Consider the following 20324-nt stretch of genomic DNA (forward strand, 5'->3'; position numbering starts at 1 on the left):
GCTTTTTGAATGAGAAAGTTATCTGTGTCACCCGAAATAAGTTCACTCTGTAAACAACCCTTCTGTAAAATAAATAGATATTTCATGTGTCCTGAACGCACTGGAAGATGAGGAGAGATAATGAAAATATTTTCAAGTTGTTATTTCCTTCCAAACAAAAGAAAACATGAACTTGTCTTCAGAGTTTCTTCCAAGTTATAGGTAGAGAATGCTTCACTCCGGAAGGGCTGGAATCCATTGGTTACATGTTAATTCTTTTGGGTGCCTCGCTGACCAGATGCAACAAAAGTGGCAGCAAAGCTTGACGGACAGCCATCTTGTGTAATAGCCGTAATTGGTACAATGGTGTTCCAAATATCTAGTCATTGACTTTTATGATCATTAGGTGTAAAGTCCTGTATGTAAAGAATGGTAAAACACCATAGGTAGATTGCCTATAGCTGACGATGGTCAGTAGTCACATGAACAATTAGTCATTAAGCCAACAAGCCAGTCATGAGCTGGAGGACAACACTGTTTATAGAGTACCCCAAAAGAACAAAAAAAAAAATCCAATCACTGGTACTGGTTATGACGCCTATTGTTATATGTGCTTGCGTCAACCTATCTTTGATGATTCCTCACATACTTGTTGGCAAGGACCAATCTGGCCTTGACACCCCCCCCCTGGCCATTTTTATTTTACATTAGCCCTTGAACATAGTTTGACTTTATCCCACCGCATGGCATACTATTTTGTCATGGGAACTATGCAGTTCCCGAAATAATAAATCATAATGATGAAGTGTGCCCACGCCATCACTTATAGGTGCCATCCTATTTTAACATCATCTACCAACTTAGATGTTGCGGGCTCCTACTGTCACCCCATGTGCCCCACAATGTTTAGTGGTTACCTCTGCGCACTCTGATCTGGAGTTCCAATGGATTCCATCTCCTGCAGCAAGACAGAATGGCAGCAAACTGGGTAGTGAATCGACCAGCTGCTGAATTCTCTCAACTCCCTCAGTCTAAAGATCTTGGGGGTCTGAAGACTTAGACCTTGACTGACCCAAACTGTTGACATGTCTCTGTGACACAAAAGGCTGTGATCAAAAGTTTTTGCAAATGACGGGGGCACTTCAACTGGAAACTTGAATTAACAAATCTCCATCTACTAAGATTAAGTGTCTTATTGTGGCATATTGTGGTCTTACCACCCCAAGATGACTACCATCACCCCAAAACAACCTTTACTTACTAACCAAAGGTGAATCCTTATCTTAGTTCAGGACCGCTGCTGTATATATCTGAAAATTTCCTTTGTTGTTGTAAGTGTAGTGCAATGTTGATTGTAACACATCCTGACCAGAATATTAACAAGATCAGGAGATGTCTGGTGATGCCGAGACACCTTCTAACACTGGCAGAAGGCCAACAAGACATAACTGTTATAATGTGATGGTGAGGTTAGCCAAGAATAGAAACGCATGGCTGCTCTCACCACAAACGGCACCACCCTTATCCACAGGTTGCATGTGGTACTCCAGCTGAACCTCATCCACTTCAATAGAGCAGGGCTGTAATACTTGACAAGCCTGATATATGTATAGCTGGTAAAAAAAGGAGAAATCTGCCATGCCCTGACTACCTTGTTAAGAGTTGTAGGTTCACAGAAGCTGGAGAACCACAGGTTAGAGACCGCTGATCTAGATCCTTGGTACAAGTATGTGGTACTTGCACGCTAGGGGTTTCATGCCATGTCTCTAGATACTTCCCCTGTGTTATTGCTATGCTTTCAAAATGATGTCTTGGGGCTACTTTAAAATAATTTATAAGTGTGGGGTACTGAAGAAACTTAAGAAACGTTACTGTAGGCATCAAATGATGGCTTAGGTGTCGGAAACTATATGTGGAAACTATGTTCTTTGATTATTTGGAGCCTCTGTAGCTGGACCCATAGTGATTGATCAATGTCTCAGTAGTTTGACATTGTCAATGGTGGACCCATAATGATTAATGGTGGTCTCAGTAGATAGACTGTTCCCAGTGTCTGGACACATAATGGTGTATGGAAATCTCAATGGCTGGATCCATAGTCATTGGTGGCTAGACCCATAGTGGTTTGTGGGAGTCTCAGTAGCTAGACCCATAATTACAAAAACTATTTAGTCCAAAAAAAAAAAAATTGAGACTCTTAGTGGGATTCTTTTTGTATAACTTCTTTGAGAAGCATGGACTGTTGTCTGGGCTTCTAAAAGACCTTCATCTCCAATCGCACCTTATGTTAGGAAACAAGGAAAGAACAACTTCTGAAATAATTTTGAGACGTTAGAACAAAGTCAGGCCACTTGTACCATCTCAAGTCTTTTGGTATTTACAGAATATTTTGCAACCTCCATCTTACCGCATAGGCAGGGGAATCATACTCATTATGTTGTGTCAATTTAACATTTCTGACATTGACTTAAGGCCCTGTTACACCAAGCAATTATTGTCCGTATTTGGCTATGTTCACACAACGTTTTTCATCTGTTTAAAATTACGTCCGTCATTTTGAGTCTAAAATAGCGGACGTTATTTAGCAGCCTGACCTCCTCTTAGTGCACTGACTGGTGTTTGTACATTATTCTAGTTTGGGATTACTAATTGGACTTAATTGAAAAGTCCATTGAATTTAATAGTAAAAACGGAGACGGAATGGTGACAAAAGGAAAACTGAGTGTGAACTACAAATAAAAAAACCGTCCGCTGTTTGCAAAACACGTCCGAAAATAATGATCATGTTCATTATTTTGACGCCCGCTGCAAAAACGTCCGTTATTCAATACGCTGTGTGCATTGGACGTCCGTCTTCCCATTGACTTCAATGCATTGCATTGCAGTCAGTTAAATCTCGGCAAAAACGGATGTTATTTTAAATATGAAAATCGGACGCCTTTTTAATATTTTTGACGTTGTGTGAACAAAGTCTTTGGCTGATTGTTGGCCGCTACGGCCGATAATCGCTCGGTGTCATAGCTTCTGTAAAAAGGCAACAATCAGCCAACATATCCTATAATGGTTTGTAAACTTGTAATGCAGTCTGAGGATAGATAACTCTAACAGGGTAAACATGACAGGGTGGCGGGAGCTTAGCATGCACATCCATGATAACCTCCAGCTTAGACCTTGATCTTAAGCGTTTTGTGACTCCACAATTTGCTGAGAGCAGTTACAAAAACCTTCCTCAAAGCAATCTCTCAAGTTTACTCCTTCCTCTATTCATCAAGTCCCTTGGCAATCGTAGGGCTAAGTGTATTGTTCTTTGGACACAGTTATTCTGAATTTGCACTTTGTTTTCCTGTTGTTCCTCTGGGAAGTTGGACATGGTGCAGGAGATATGGGAATGGCATGCAACTACTGGGCTTTTGTTTAAAGAAAACACTCAGACAATGGAGACTTTAGTTATTTATTTTGACCCGTAATTGCTCAGCTTGGATTTATTTAACATATGGGACATGAAGGAAGAAGGACGTAGCAAATACCCAACATTACTCTCTGAAGGGTAGGGCAAAGTATTGTGGGAGGCTCGCATATCTTAGCTTCCATGTCATAAATTATAACAATAACAACATCAATATTAGGATGTTTATACACCTAAAGATACTGGTAAAAAAATATATTAATAGCATTAATAATGATGAATAAGTAAATACATATAATAAAATATATAAAATAATGCAAACATAACAAAAAGAAGTACATGTAGCAATTAATAAACTAATGCAACATAGTAAAAGAATAAATATAATACATATCATTTAAAGGTAAACTGATCTTCATAATTAAAGGCTGAAACACATGTAATCCAGATATATAATACTAACAGTAATATTAGCTATAAAAAGTACAGTGAATACACTAAAACACAAAGTAATAGCAATAATAAAAGTACATTTAAAACAGAATGGTAATGGTAAACTAGCTCAAAAATGATAATGCCATAATAAACGATAAAAGTGTGAACAGTCATAATAAAAGTATGAAACATAAAAAATGCTTTTTATACCAATACAATTATATTGTAATAAAAACACAATAACTATATATATATATATATATATATATATATATATATATATCAATAATACTACATATTCAAAATAATAATAATAATAATAATAATAATAATAATAATAATAAATATAATATGAAAACATTTTGAGTTTTCAGTAAAGTTGAGCCATTAGGACATTTGTTTTATCTGTTTTGGGCTGATTGGCATTGGCTATGATAAAAGTTGTCCCCAAGCTCTCTTAAAGTTCTTAATAGCAAATCTGCTTCTTGTGCTGCTCCATTTTCCTGCACACAGATACTAGGCGGTGGTGATAGGAGTTATAATCAGGATCGCACTTCTCTAGTGTGAGGCCCATGTTCTTGCACAGTAATGGGCCCTGAAGGTCTTGCAGAATAGCCCCATGTGATGCTATGATAGGGGTTTAGTTTGATGTGCACATGTGCTGTACAGCTAGATGGTGGGCTTTGAAACCCATTTCCTTTGCTCATTACAATATGACCCTTCTGTCCAAACACCACCCAATATAGAATGGTACACTGAATTCATGTATAATAAACATATGCAGACTTGGTGTCTTCCTAGTATGAGTGGCTGGACTAGGTTTGTCAGTCTTCATATGATATTCCATTGCCTCCTACCTTCCCCTACCTGGGCTGGACCTATGTTACTATCCATCCTTAGCCTCCTGGTTCATGGATATAATTCCAGAATAACAGTGCATTATGACACTTAAGAAATAAAGTAGAATTGACGTCGAAGTAAGAGAGAAATATTACAATACCAAGGCCAGTCAGGGTCTGCAGAAAGTGGAGAGAATGTCTTTGGATGGATCTACCTTGTCCACATGACACAGAACAGACTTCACGTCCATGGCAGCCTGAGTGTTATTTACTGTGGGACACTGGGATAATGGTTTTCACATTGCAGCAGATTCTTGCTCCTGGCTGCCTTCGCACAGCTCAACGTTGGCCAACTGGAAGCAAATAACAGAGCCTGGCACAGTCTGTTCTTGTCTAACTCGTGGTCACCAGGACTATTTTAGAGTTGGCGTCTATCATTAAAAAGAAAAGAAAAAATTTCCATCTTCTCTCTTTTTTCTCCCTTGGCTCAGCGCTGGCATCAATGAGATAATTGACGTACGATATTGGCTCGCACAACAAAATAATCGCGTTATCCCTTGATGTAGATCTACGGTTTTGTTTATTGTTTTAAGGGGGAGAAATAGCATGTGGTTTCACTTAGGCTAAAAACGCCTTCTGAGGCTCAAAGGATTTCATTGCACCTACTTCTCTAAAAATGGAGCAGGGCTCTGTGCGGCGATCCGTACAATGACATATTCAGACTGCGTGGAAAGTTTCCTGCAGGGTGAGCCTGGATGGGAAAATGGCCTCTTTAACAACAGCAGATTCAATGGTTTAGCGAAACGCGTGCAGCAAACATGTGCCCAGGATTACTTATGTTTGTCCCTCGATTGGCTAAACAGATGAATATGTCTAATAGCAAACGGGTGCCTAGGGTTTGTCACATAAAACAGGTGAACATGATCAATAGTAAACATGTGCCTAGGGTTATTTATGTTTGTCCTATAACTGGATAAGCATATAAACATGATCAATAAAAAATGTTCCTGGGTTTCCAAATGTTTGTCCCATGATTGGCTAAACGGATGAACTTTTAAAACAGCAAACGTGCCTAGGGTTACTTATGTTTGTCCCATGATTGGCTGAACTGATGAACATAATCAACAGTAAATGTTTAAAGGTTTACTTATGTTTGTCCTGTAAGTGACTAAAAAGCAGAACATGATCAATGACAAACATGTGTCTAGGGTTACTTATTTTTGGCTACAGAGCAGAACATAATTTTTAGTAAACCTGCACTCAGGGTTACTTATGTTTGTTCCATGATTGGCACGAGCAGAACATGATTAGTAAAAAACAGATGCCTAGGGTTACCCATGTTTGGTCTGTGACTGGCTAAAAGGCTAAACATGATGAATAGAAAACATGCCCCAAGGGTTACCTATGTTTGCTCTGTCATAGTCTAAAAACCTGAACGTGATCGTTATGATTGGCCAATGACTGACTAAATAACTCAGGGGGCCCTATAGAGCCAGGTCCACTATTCATGAGAGGGGGTGAGAACCAGCCTTGTGCAGTGCCCTTCTCTGGCTGCAGGGGGCAGCATTTGTGCAAATGTATATTGGTGTACATGAATAGGTTTTAGGGCCTAATGGCACACTTCATCTCAAATAACCAAGTGGAAGCCCCACTGTATGGGGTTCTTTATATAACAGAAAGATGTAAGGCATACATACACTAGAGGGGGCTCTATAGTATGATTGTATCTGGTGGCGACGGCCGGCATAGGAACGTGGTCAGGCTAACAACTAAGAAAGTGCACAATACTTGAGAAGTGATAGGATGGGGACCCCAGAGATGCAGTGTGGTAGTGCCCGTCAGCTCCTAAAAAGGGCCTTCACTTTTATCTTTGCTATGGGTTATCTATGCACAGCAGTATTGATGGATTTCCTTAAAGGGGTTGTCCAGCGCTACAAAAACATGGCCACCTTTCCCCCTACTGTTGTCTCCAGTTCAGGTGCGGTTTGCAATTACTCCATTTACTTCAATGGAACTGAGTTTTAAAACCCCACCCAATCTGGAGACAACAGTAGGGGGAAAGTGCCCATGTTTTTGTAGCGCTGGATAACCCCTTTAATGTGTGTAGAAATGTAGGGTAAATTCATAGTCTATAAATGTCTGCCAAATATGATGAGCTGGTCATACATGGGCACGCTACTCCACCAAAGAGGCACAGTACTCCACCATGGAGGCATGGTACTTCATCATGGGGGCACAATATTTCACCATGGGGGCACAGTACTCCATCATGGAGGCATGGTAGTCCACCATGGAGGCACGGTACTCCACCAGGGGGGCATGGTACTCCACCATGGGGGTGCTCTTGCTTGGCTGTGTCTGTAACATAGACTGTAATAGTATCAGAAGTACCTTTCATCTGGCATGAGTAGGGCTGGATAAGTAAATATTTGGATTATCAGACTTCTATAGAGGTATATACGTTATATACGCCTAGGTCAGTAGACACAGCAGTCGTGTGTCTGCAGACATGCTCTGTATACAGCTGATCATAGACTTATACACACTGATATGACAGGACATGTCACAGATGAAAAAATGACTTCCATGCAGAAAAAAAAGCGTTATCTGAACTTGTGTTTTATGAATGGTTTTCTTGACAAGCGATTCTAGTGGAAAGGCCAAAGGAAGTAAAACAGGAACTAGCAATGCTGTGCATGAGATTAAACAAGGCCGACCCTCCTTCTGTGGACGTGTCAATCACCGGACTATCCACACACATGCCCAATGCGGTTTCACAATATCCTCCTGAAACAATAGTCACAGACCCTCCAAGAAGTATGGACACATCTCCGTGTCTCTAGCAGAAACAACCCGCCTCGGACCTGCAGGATATCTAGTCTCAGCTCCTTGGGATACAATGGCGTCTTGACTCGAGGATTTGACTTTTTTTGGAAAGTTTTATCAAAAGGACCTAGAAGGAAATTATGACAATTTGGCTGTCAACCCTGGAAAGATGCTGCAAACACAGTTCATTTCGCCCTATGAGGACTACCCCCCTGTAAGTCTCTGTATCACTGCCGTTTAGTGCATCTTTTCTCTTGTATACTGTACAGCTGACATTGTAGTAGGGTCAGGCAAATGTAGACTCAGGAGTGAAAATCAGAATGAGCCCCAAAATTCGCAGCCACACCCCTCCAGTCTGCAGACCTTGAGCCCATTGGGGACAGAGCGGCCTGCTTGGTTTTTTTCTCTCTTTTGCAAAACTCACTTCAGCTATAACTGGAATTATTTATCTATATATTTTTGTTTGATTATTTATTTTATTTTATTTATTTATCTATTTTTTTTTTAATTATCTGGCAGATTCTGCTCTGTTGTTCTGTAGAGTAGTATGACAGCAGAAGACCATATATCAATGCATCTACTCTTCTACTGTTAATAACTCTTTTCTTAAAGTTATTTTGTTGTTGTTATTATAAAAAAAGACAATAATATTAGTAGTAGTAGTTTTTTTCCGTCAATTTATTTTCTAAATATGTAGCTGTGCAAAGAATTTTTTACAGTATGTAATATACAGCTACATCTATCTATCTATCTATCTATCTATCTATCTATCTATCTGTCTATTAAATAGGATGTCTTATCATTATATGCTCTTCTTATACTGAGGCCTGCCTGTGGACCAGCTGATCTCTGCAGATCCAGCTTCAGAACCTCTTATAGAAATGTGGTATTACATATCAACCTTACATATAAACAGACAGCAAGGGTGGAGATTTATTAAACTGGTGTAAAGTAGAATTGTCTTAGTTGCCCCTAGCAACCAATCAGATTCCACTTTTCATTTATCACAGATTCTTTTAAAAAAATGAAAGGTGGAATCTGATTGGTTGCTAGGGGCAACTAAGACACCAGTTTGATAAATCTCCCCCAAGGTGTTTGTATTGGCTGCCTGCTCTGGCTCATAGCGGGTGTCCTGAGCAGAGTGTCCTCTTCTATAACTTCCGTCAGCATAGTGTGTATTGTAGGCAAAGGTTGCCATAATGGTAGAAACATAAGACATATACAGACATAAAACATATATGAGAGGTTTGGTTTATGGATGAATCTTCACATCATTTTCTCCACTGTCCAAACATAATACATATATGATAGGCCCGGTTTATTGACGACGTCTCTGATGACATCCCTGTAGACAATATGTACATCACCCTATATCATAATTATGAACGTCTCTTCATATCTTTCTCTCATTCTCTCCACTGTCTAAACGTAAAGCATAAATGAGTGATCTGGTTTATTGACGACGTCTCTGATGATATCCCTGTAGACAATATGTACATCGCCATTATCATTATCATGGATGTCTCTAGTTGTCACTCTTCACATCACTTCCTCCTGAACTGAACTTCATGCCTGGTTCACACAACATTTTTCATTTCTATGGGGTCTGCCACCTCCTTGACCTGTCACTTCCCTGTTAGCGGTGGTTGTGCTCCTTGCAGGGTACCCCAGTTGCAGTCAGATTTCTCGGAATCAAATAATCTGATATTTTCGCTTACAGCTGCTACTTCTGGGATCTGAAGAACCTTTCAGTAAAGTTGGCAAAAACATTGGGTACATTTTTTTTTAGTCTGATCCACTTAATATACCTTGTTCATCCATTCTGTTATAGAACAAGAAAGAACTGAGCACTGATAGTTTATTAGGGGGGAGTCTACGGATGGGCGTACATCTCCTCACTAACCACCAGGGCCAGATTATAGAGAGAGGCAACCACCCAGAGGCCTCCACCACATGCACTTGTCAGGTCCCATCACAGTTCTTTATACCGTAATACTAGTTCTAATATTAGAGTCATTCAGTGCTTCCTCCAGTCACATCCAAAGCTGCTTTCAAAATTCTTCTAGCTGCCCTGGCTCCGCCCACAGTCAGACATGTGACCTATGCTTACTGTCATCTGAGCTGCCTCACTGCTCTGCTCCCTGATAACTCTAACCCAGCACAATTTTAACTGTCAAAGTTTTTAGGTATCTGTAAGATTTATAATTTACTTGTGCCCCATATCTGAACCCATAGTCATTGCTTTTTTAAAGAGAGAAACCTGACAGTAAATGATCAATTTCCCTGCAGCGCCACCACAGGGGAAATAAAGCATTGCACAGTACTCATTGAAATCAATGGGCTGTCCATGTAATGCATTGGGCATGCTTGGTCCTCAAGAGTGAGAAATACTCTGGTTAATAGAAATGATAAAGAGATGGAAGCAGACAGCTCCATACAGTGTATAGTGGCTGTGCTGGGTTACTGCAACTCAGCTCCAATTGAAATAATTGCAGTAACCCAGCACAGCCACTATACAATGTATGGAGCTGTCTGCCTCCGGCTTCATTGACTGTATATATGCTGGTGCCATGACTGCCAAACAGCCGATCAGCAGGGGTGTTGAACCTCCACCATCGAGTATTTATGGTTTATTCTTGCGTATCCTTAGTATAGTATAAAATTGTGACTGTAAAACTTCTTTAAGTGGCTATCACCCCTCTATTAACCAAGAATTTCTTAAAGGGATTGTTCATGGAGCTTAAAAGGTATCCCCTTCTCTGCCCTCTGTATATGTCAGAAGTATATCTTCTAAGACAAGAGGGGGTGAATACCAACACATGATCATTGTGTGTGGGAGAAATCATGTCTGCATATGATGTCCAATGGTTGTAGGGAAAAAACACGTCCATGTGGAATGAACACAACTTTATACCCTCCACTTTTCACCTTGAAAGGACACCTGCTAAGCGTGAAAGCGGACAACCCCTTTAATACATGTAAGCCAGATGACCCCCTATAAGGTCTTTCACTTTTTGTTTTATCCACCTGTATGTCTGATATGTTTATTATATATATATATATATATATATATATATATATATATATGTTTATCACACTACTATCCCTCTATAACTCATTCTGGTTATAATTCTTCACAATCGGATAAATACATGTAACCATTTGGACCTTGTCTTATCTTCATCAGAACATGTATTGCATTCTTTTGATAAATTATAAATCTTCGGGATTTCCTTTGTTTGTTTACAGGAAGCGCTATCAGTGGTAAGCGAAGATCAATCATTATTCGAGTGCGCCTACGGAACGTCCCACCTCGCCAAGGCGGAGATGACGGCTTCATCCTCCAGTGAGTATGGGCAAACTTCAAAGATGAGTCCCCGTGTCCCGCAGCAAGACTGGCTAACACAGCCCCCATCCAGAGTCACCATCAAGATGGAGTGCAACCCCAATCAGATTAATGGATCCAGGTACATCAGTCACTACTATATTCAGTTCAATTGTTTGGACAAACTGTCTTTGTTAGGAAGTTTACTGATCATAGGGTGTTCTACAGCTGATCTACTGTGACCTGTGGGGGATACTAACAACAAGTGTTCAGTTTTTCTAGAGCACCACCACAGGGGAACTGAGGTATTACAACACTGGGTCCTCCAGAGGATGAGACTCTTTCTATAACTGTTCTCCTCTCTGGACAACTAAAGGGGTTTCAGAGGTTACAGTCTTCTCAAGTGTTTGGGGGGCTCAAAGTTCCTTCTGACATATAAGAAGACACCAGAATTACTTGGAGTTACTTGGATAAAATTGTCCCCAGCCAGCACTCTATTAATTTACTTTGAGGTTTCTGAACATTACTGAGCCCTGAGATGACATAGACTTAACTTCCCCCTTGTGCCCCCCAAGCTAAATAGGGTGACTAGTGTTTTTAGTGATTTAGATCCATGCAGAAATTTCATGAAATCACAGCAGCTGACAAATAAAGGACATTAGGCAGCAGAATGTTTCAGTAGTGCAGCCTCAGACTTCAGACATGATGTAATCACATTCTCTAACTAGTGCAGTCTCAGGCTTCAGGTTGTAACATGATGCCATTAGAATCACTTAGTTGTGCAGTCTCAGTCATATGCCATAATCTCAGTAGTACAGTCTCAGGCTCAAAGCTGTAACACAACGTCAACAGAATCTCTCAGTAGTGGATTCTCAGTTATATGTCATAATCCCAGTAGTGCAGTCTCAAGCTTTAAGATGTAACATTATATCATAATATAATTAGTGTAGTCTTAGGCTTCAAGCTGTTACATTATGTCATAATTTCAGTAGTGCAGTCTCAGACTTCAGGCTGTAACATAGCGTCATCAGAATCTCTCAATAGTGCATTCTCAGCCATATGTCATAATCTCAGTAGTGCAGTCTCAAGCGTTAAGATGTAACATTAAATCATAATTAGAGATGAGCGAACCGGGTTCGGGTTCGAGTCGATCCGAACCCGAACGATCGGCATTTGATTAGTGGTGGCTGCTGAACTTGGATAAAGCTCTAAGGTTGTCTGGAAAACATGGATACAGCTAATGACTATATCCATGTTTTCCACATAGCCTTAGGGCTTTATCCAAGTTCAGCAGCCACCGCTAATCAAATGCCGAAAGTTCGGGTTCGGATCGACTCGAGCATGCTCCAGGTTCGCTCATCTCTAATTATAATATCATTAGTGCAGTCTCAGGTTTCAAGCTGTTACATTATGTCATAATTTCAGTAGTGCAGTCTCAGGCTTCAAGCTGTTACATTATGTCATCATTTCAGTAGTGCAGTCTCAGGTTTCAAGCTGTTACATTATGTCATCATTTCAGTAGTGCAGTCTCAGGCTTCAAGCTGTTACATTATGTCATCATTTCAGTAGTGCAGTCTCAGGTTTCAAGCTGTTACATTATGTCATCATTTCAGTAGTGCAGTCTCAGGCTTCAAGCTGTTACATTATGTCATCATTTCAGTAGTGCAGTCTCAGGTTTCAAGTTGTAACATTATGTCATAATTTCAGCAGTGCAGTCTCAGGCTTGGGGCTGTAACATCAGTAGTGGATTCTCAGCTATATGTCATAATCTCAGTAGTGCAGTCTGAAGCTTCAGCCCTCTAACTTAAAGCGATCATATCTCACCTTATAATTAAAATATTAAAAATAGTTTTGACATTTTTGATGTACAGTAATGGGGCCGTATACATTTTCCTCTGGTCAATCTACACATTTCCCCCTCTGTCGGATTCAGCAGCGTACCCGTCTGTGACCAGGCCTTTATTATTATGTCTGTAACATCAACACTGGAGTGGAAAAGGTGCCGGGAATGTAAATGTTTTCCTGCTTTGATCTGGCTTTAGTAGTTTTATTTAGCAGGGAATGTAGTTACATGCCCGTCTCTGGCAGTCACGTTGGATTTGATGTGGTGGTAAGGAGAGTAGGCTGGGCCGCTGCGTGCCAGTCAACTCTGTTTAATTTAAGTTTAAAAAAATCATAAAATACCCTGAAAGAAAATATTTTCCCATATGAAAGTGAGTAATAAGTCAGAGTAAAGCCTGGAGGCAGCGGTGTACACTGAATACAGCCATGCTCCATTCATCATATAGTAATGCAGTATACTCCCTCTTTCATAACATTACATATACTTTGTTTTTTACTTGTACCATTCATTAGGTTATTGGCAGTCTACCCTAAGCTGTCCAGCTGTTACAAAACTACAACTCCCAGCATGCCCTGACAGCCAAGCACTTCGCGCTGCAGCTCTGATTGTTCAGATTGGCTGCTGTGTACAGTACATACACAAGCTCAGCATGGGGAGTGGATGTATATTATGGAAGGGTAGAATAGATGGGTGACAACAACCACTAAGGGAACCTATGTTATCACCCAGATTCCCCAGAAACAGATCATTGTAGCAGTGTAATTAACTGTATGTATGGTATTATTTACTGCAGAGTAGCCTGCAAATAACAGTGTGTTATAGATTGCCATCTACAGGTCATCAGGGGTATGACAGCTATTGTTTTTTTACCCCAATGGTTCTATGGTATACATAGGTTATTTAGCTTTGGTATATATCCAAATCTCTGCAGCAAGTGCTCTTAGTACAATCTGTATGTTAGCAGACACATGCTCAACCACACTACTGCAATAAACGTAGATGTCACCGCTAACAAACACATTCCACTGATATTTTACTGTAGTTTTCTATTAACAACGTATCTTTTCTATTAATCACAGCCGTTGTTGCAAATTGCAATGATGGTCGTGATTAATAGTACAGATCTATTGCATTGAAGTCAGAGGGAATTCCGTCCAGAGTGTATACACGTAGTATACACTCCGGCCGGGATTCCTAGCTGCCGCACAAAAAACTAACATGTCTGCACAGAACTGACAGTTCACACAATGCAGCTCCAGACGCACTTTTCATTGTGTGCTATGATGAATTGGGATGCGAGCACACACGGATGCGCCCGCATCCCAATTTAACAGAAATGAAGTTTATCTGAACCTCACTGACACCAGTCATTCGGTGACATGGCCTGGTCACAGAACGGCCGGTGTCATACATTGTGTGAGCCCAGCCTTAATGTGTAAGCAGAATTTGTTACTTCACCCTATCAGCCTGTGCTTTCCCATACAGCTTACCATATAACAATATCCAAATTAAGCAAGTTATACCATTTGTTCTGTATTCCTACTGTTATAATGGGCTTCACTATCTTAATGCGGCCCATAGAGATGAATACACTGAGCCCCACTGTGTATATCTGACCACCACTCAATGACAAATAGGGGGGTGCATGTTCCTTGTCATCCCACCATTTAGACCCCCCCTCCCCCCAATGAGACTTTCATCCCCTATCTTGATGACTCTGTTTCCTGGGCCAGACCCACTCAATGAGGTTGTACTGTATACTGCTAGTGGGTCTCAATAGAAGGGCCTACACAAGGAACACTAGTATAAAGAACATCAATATATTAGTGGCATTTCCCTAGTAAATTAAACTATGATTGAACTGTATTGGTCTTTATTTCTAGGAATTCCCCAGATGACTGCAGTATGGCAAAAGGAGGCAAAATGGGTAGTGGATCAGAGCCTATGGGTATCAACTACGGCAGCTACATAGAAGAGAAACACATACCACCCCCCAATATGACAACCAATGAACGAAGAGTAATTGTGCCAGCTGGTAAGTCTCCTTGGAAAGGTTACAAGGTCAACATTGGTTCTCATCAACAGGAAAGAGTCACAAAAAGTAAAACCTAGACTTTGGGTGAAATTAGCCCTAAAAAAGGAACCTGTCATCGTGAAAAAGCTACCTAAGCTATTGGCATCATCATGTAGAGCGGAATAAGCTGAGCAGATTGATATATATATATATATATATATATATATATATATATATATATACTGTATATATATTTATGGGAAAAGATTTAGTATAACTTGTTATTAACTGAATAAAATCTCTGATGTTTCCATGCTAAAGAGTCCATTCCATTGAGTGACACTGCCCCCTGGACTCCTTAACACAGCATGAGCAGGGATTTCTATCAACACGTTACTGAAAGTTTTATTGAATCTTTTCCAGCAAAGATATATATTAATCTGCTCAGTTCCTCCTGCTCTATAATATTATGTTGATAATTACATAGCATTATCTTGGTGACCGGTTCCCTTTAAAATTCACCCCATGATTTATAAATATCTTAAGGTTATCAAGCCTGACTATCGCCCCTCTAGGGCAGACTTTTTTTAAGTTTACTTCTACTCAAAAGAAGATGTTTTAAAGCAAAATTAGGATGGTCCTTAGTGCTTTTTTGCACCAAGAGACACCCTTTGTTTTGTGCTATACAGCCCCTGTTGGGTGGTGCCAACCTAACTCTAAACAGTGATGGATGACTATCCGAATATCTGGGATCCACCAATCCCATGATCTCCAGGATAACAGTATGCCCAACATTTATGGAAGCTACTTATGGTTGTGTTTCATGATGGAGCAACTTAGGAGCAGCCTAGGGGATGGGAGAGGTAAGCTGTTGACAGACTGCTCTGGTGTTCTGCTCTGGTTGAAAATACATCATGTCTAACCCTTCTACCATTATCTGTGAGTGAAAAGTTGGAGGCCCCCGTACAGTATATACTGTTGGCCAAACCTGCTACTCAGACACCTTAAGAACTGTTTATCTTACCTTAGATGTTGACTATTTGCATAGAGTCTAGAAGGTTCCATCTATCCACACCATGAGCCCAGGAGATTGAGTCACTGGAGGATATGCTTTATAAATCACTGAACTTGTCCACTCCATTGACCCTATGGCCTATCCTTACGTAGACTTATGTGTAAATGTGTCCATCCTTACCTTTCCTGTTATCTCAGGACATAAGCTAGTGGTGCGAAATAATTAACTATAAAAAAAATTCTTTGGATATTGGTCGTTTTGTGCAACCAATACTGGGATATCTTGAACCAATAAGTAAGGCAGGAACACATCTAAATTGCTCCTTAAAAACGAAAACAGAGAGGAAGTAGATATGCTGGCCATGGAAACCACTAGTCACGTTCCAGCCATTGATTATCTAACCATGACCGTTGGACCTGTATGATCACTATAATAAGAATCTCAGTACACATCACATATGAGTTCAATTAGATATTTTGTAATCAAAAACACAGTCATAAAGCATATTTCTATTTGAACGATTTAGCTATGTCAAAAACATAGAGCTCCTAAACGCAGCTGTAAACAAACATTTTTGGAATTGATTATTTTTCAGTTGATTGGCAGACACTTTGGCAGGAAAGAGCTACACATTAATTTGTATTACCTCCAGTCTCTTCGGAGTCGTCTTAGGATGGGTGTTGCCTATGGCACATTTTCTTGGCTTGACTCTTTGTATAGGATACTGAAGCCAATGAGCATTCCATAAATTATCATAAAGGTTAATTGTATGTCACAGACCAGAAGATATTCAACTCATGGCCCTTCCAGACCCCTTCCGATCCCTTGTTCTCATCGAAGTTTTCAACATTGGGTTAGAACTATTTATTTTGTGATGAAAATCGGACATTTCATGATGAATGTTCTAGAATTTTGGGCGCAGCGAGGCAGCTGTCCCACATCCAGGTGTTTTTACATTTCTGTTCCTTCGCTGCCTGGATGTGCTTGCTCAGCAAAGGACTGGATCAGCGGCAAAGCCAAGCACATATTTTCCTGAATAGCTAATTGTGCAGATTGTCTTTAAAGTTTCAGGACTGTGTAAATACATAGCACTAATCATTACAGGGCTGCTAGAGAAATATTATGAACCTTGGCAGTCGGAAAGTTTGTCCAAATCGTAAATAGCACTTGCAGTTTTAAGAGGTTGAAGTAATATAACAACTTTTTTTTTTTGCTTCTTCAATACAGTTATATAATAAACTAACACCATAAGAAGTATATTAAAAATTAGAAAAAAAAACTGTGCTGTAGTAAATGTCTCTGATCTTAAATTAAATGGAAAGTTCTTAAAAATCAGATGATCCCAGATGGAACCTTTTTTTTACATTGTCTAGAGATTCCCAAAAATTTTGTATGTTTGGAGGCGGGTCCAGAGCGTCTACTCAGGGGCGGATCTATAGGTAGTGAAGGAGATGGCGTTACAGGCCTAAAGGTGCTTGTTGATTTGCTGTCGTACAAACAGGTATCCTTCCAGCTTCCCAATACACATGACCATTTGATAAGACCAAAAAAAAGAGAGTCTAGTGCTCACAATTCATCACACTAACCCTTCTCTCCACCAACATCACTTGTTAGAGGATAGTAGGGCAACCTGTATACACATTTTATTATTGGACAAACCTACCAGTGGCAGCGGCTTCAGCCAACTTAAGTATAAGGTGTATGGACATCTTTTGGCTTAAAAAAAAAACCTCTACTTCATATAAGTAGAAGACCTATAATAGTTTGAGGTTATTATTTTTTGCATTGGGATCCAGGACCTTGAAACTCTTCCTTTAGTTATTCTAGTACTAGTGGCCAACATTTTAGAGAGTCATACAAAACAAATCTCAAAAGTTTTGGGACTTTTTAAAAAAAATTTAGAACAAATTTGATTCATGCTAATCATGTCTCTGTTCTTTAACGAAAAAACAATTATAAACAGTCATCCAATGAATCATCAGTCTTAATCTGGCACCAATTAGATTATGGACCTCTGGGATCAGGATCATGGTGCTATGAATTGATATTTAATTTGAGTAAAAATTTTTGTAACCGTATCCATAAACAAATCCAGAGCTTCCAGTCCATTAGAGGACTCAATACCGGAGTTTGCATTAAAATACATAAGGTTTAGGTGTGTATTCTAGATTTCTGTTGAGGTCAGAGATGGTCTGAAAGAGGTGGTTTTCTGCAAGGGTTTGGTTGGCTACATTCAGAAAATTTACACTATGGAAGGTCATAGCTGAAGAACACTAAAGAAAATAATTGAACCACTTCATCTACAAAATTTGTTATTCAAAAAGTGAAGAATTAACCCACACAAAACAACAAACATGGATTATTGTATTTTAACAGCGAAGTCTAGTTGTATAGGTCAAAAACTGTATCTAGATATGTATCTAAATAATGGGTTTTTTTTTTTGCAATTGTAGACCCAACCTTGTGGAGCACAGAGCATGTCCGACAATGGCTGGAATGGGCAATAAAAGAATATGTACTCCCCGATGTGGATGTAATGCTATTCCAAAATGTGGATGGGAAAGAGCTATGCAAAATGACCAAAGAAGACTTTCAAAGACTCACCTCATGCTACAATGCAGAGATCCTTCTGTCACATCTTCACTACCTCAGAGAAAGTATAATAATCCTTTATTACATTTCAAATACTCTACATAGTGTTCAATAGTCAAAAATACTATGTTCACATTACTGTCATTCTCTGTTCCATCACGTTTCACTATTCTTGCCAGATGGGCGATGGGAGGTTGACAGGTAGGTCCACCAGAAATTGTTGGACTCTCCTTCAAAGTTGATCCATCATGGCTGTGTTGAAATTGGAAGCCATAGCGGTCATGAAAGCAGGGCTTTTTTTACATTTTGACCCGCACCAAATCACGATGACTTAAGTAGAACTGTAAAAAATAGACCCAATAGACAATGAGACTTCTTCAACTTTAGTTTTATTATAGTTGAAGGCAAGCACTGGAAATCTTGATGGAACTTCTGATTGCAAATGTGAACAGCGCCTTATTTATCTGTTACTTTTGTATTTGGTAGATGGCTGTTTTCATAATAATTATCAACTGTTATACATAATGTTAAAGGTCATGTTCATTTTAATTGTATTTATGTACCATGGTTGAGGATCTGCATACATAAATCAATGCATACCATACCAAAGATTAAACAGCTAAGAATGTTATAAAAAAAAATGGAAATATGTTTTAAAATCTTTAAAAAAAATTGTGAATCAAAATTTAAAAAAATTTCAGAGGTCACAGATAATTGATTTTAATTATTTAAGCCTAAGAAAAGTCAGACACTGTCTAAATATTAAAAAGAAACAGTTGTACTATTCAACATTACTAGCGATCAGCTCTCCTTTACAAAGCCTTTAGATTGCTCGATCATTGATCATTTTGACTATTTAAAAACACGAATATTGCTTGCACATCCCCTTACACCGGGTAATATGGGACCGATAACGATTATTTATTGGCCACAACAAAAGATGCAATTCGCTGATCACTCGCTTATTACACGGGCCAATTTTTGGGAATGAGCTATTCTATGTATGATCCTTTGTCCAATAATCGGCCCTTGGGGCCTTTAGGCCTTGCACAGTAATGCTGTAATAGTGAAGCAAGTTTTGGTTAGAAAATAAATTTAAATATTCCACGTATTTTACATTTTTTTTATATTTTGTTTATTAAATAATTTTAAATATATAAAAATTGAAAATACATTAAAAAATTTTAAGAGTATAAAAAAATTAGTAACTGAATTAAAAATATTTTCTTATTTCTGTTATTGTTATCCTATAAATATAACAATAGGAATCATTTTTGGAAGTGTTAACTAAGTATTTTCTTGGTAAAATATTTTCAAACTTTGGTATTTTTTAAGCAATGTTGTAGCCGCTTCAAAATTCATAAAAAGAACATTCTGGTATAAGGACCTCTCAATTTTTCCTTTTTTCAATTTGGTGTTGCTTTGTTTTGTTTTGCAGCTCCTCTTCCACATTTGACTTCAGATGATGTTGATAAGGCCTTACAAAACTCGCCACAATTAATGCATGCTAGAAACACAGGTAATAAAACATTGATAGATCTGCGAGTTGGGTATAAAATCTATAATGTTACAGTTTCAAGTGTCACTGAGTAGTAGTATTTTCTTCTCTGATAACCTTTATTTATAGCCAAGGGTGCAGAAGTCACAATTGGCCACAATGGCACTTGCACCCAGAGTGAAAATTATTATTCTCGTTTGTAGAACATTTGGAGCTTTGGGAATTAGAGAACCTTTGAGGTTGGAATGTCTACATGCAGTCTATATATATATATATACTGCTAGTCCACAATTCTATATACACTGAGTTGGTTTAGGTAGTGAATGCCCCCTTCTACTACATATGCTTTGCTTTAAATACCAATAGGAAGATAAGTGGGAGTATTATATTTAGAAATGAGCAAATTTTTCAAAAGTTCAGTTTGGTGGGTTCGCTAGTATTTGAAGCAAAGTTTAGGTTCGTCCAAACTGATCCCTAATGAATTGCAGTAAAACAGCTAAACGATTGCAGGCATTTAGCTGTTTTTGTGCAGTTCAAAAAGTTTGTTCATCA

General features: G+C 39.1%; 1 protein-coding gene across 7 annotated transcripts in view; it reads left to right on the forward strand.

The window, feature by feature from the left end:
• The window catches only part of ERG (ETS transcription factor ERG), a 284049-nt gene that overhangs the window by 253033 nt on the left and 10692 nt on the right, over window positions 1-20324 (forward strand). For 4 of the 7 annotated variants that reach the window (XM_069945884.1, XM_069945883.1, XM_069945887.1 and 1 more), the window contains 4 exons: window positions 10735-10952; window positions 14537-14688; window positions 18136-18339; window positions 19713-19793. In XM_069945884.1, the coding sequence (XP_069801985.1) occupies window positions 10735-10952; window positions 14537-14688; window positions 18136-18339; window positions 19713-19793 (655 nt within the window). Of the gene's footprint in view, window positions 1-7466; window positions 7700-9238; window positions 9259-10734; window positions 10953-14536; window positions 14689-18135; window positions 18340-19712; window positions 19794-20324 lie in introns of those variants that run through there. The other 3 variants (XM_069945882.1, XM_069945888.1, XM_069945886.1) reach the window with 3 other exon arrangements.

The sequence above is a fragment of the Dendropsophus ebraccatus genome, chromosome 11 (genome assembly GCF_027789765.1).
Source record: "Dendropsophus ebraccatus isolate aDenEbr1 chromosome 11, aDenEbr1.pat, whole genome shotgun sequence".
NCBI classification, from domain to species: domain Eukaryota; kingdom Metazoa; phylum Chordata; class Amphibia; order Anura; family Hylidae; genus Dendropsophus; species Dendropsophus ebraccatus.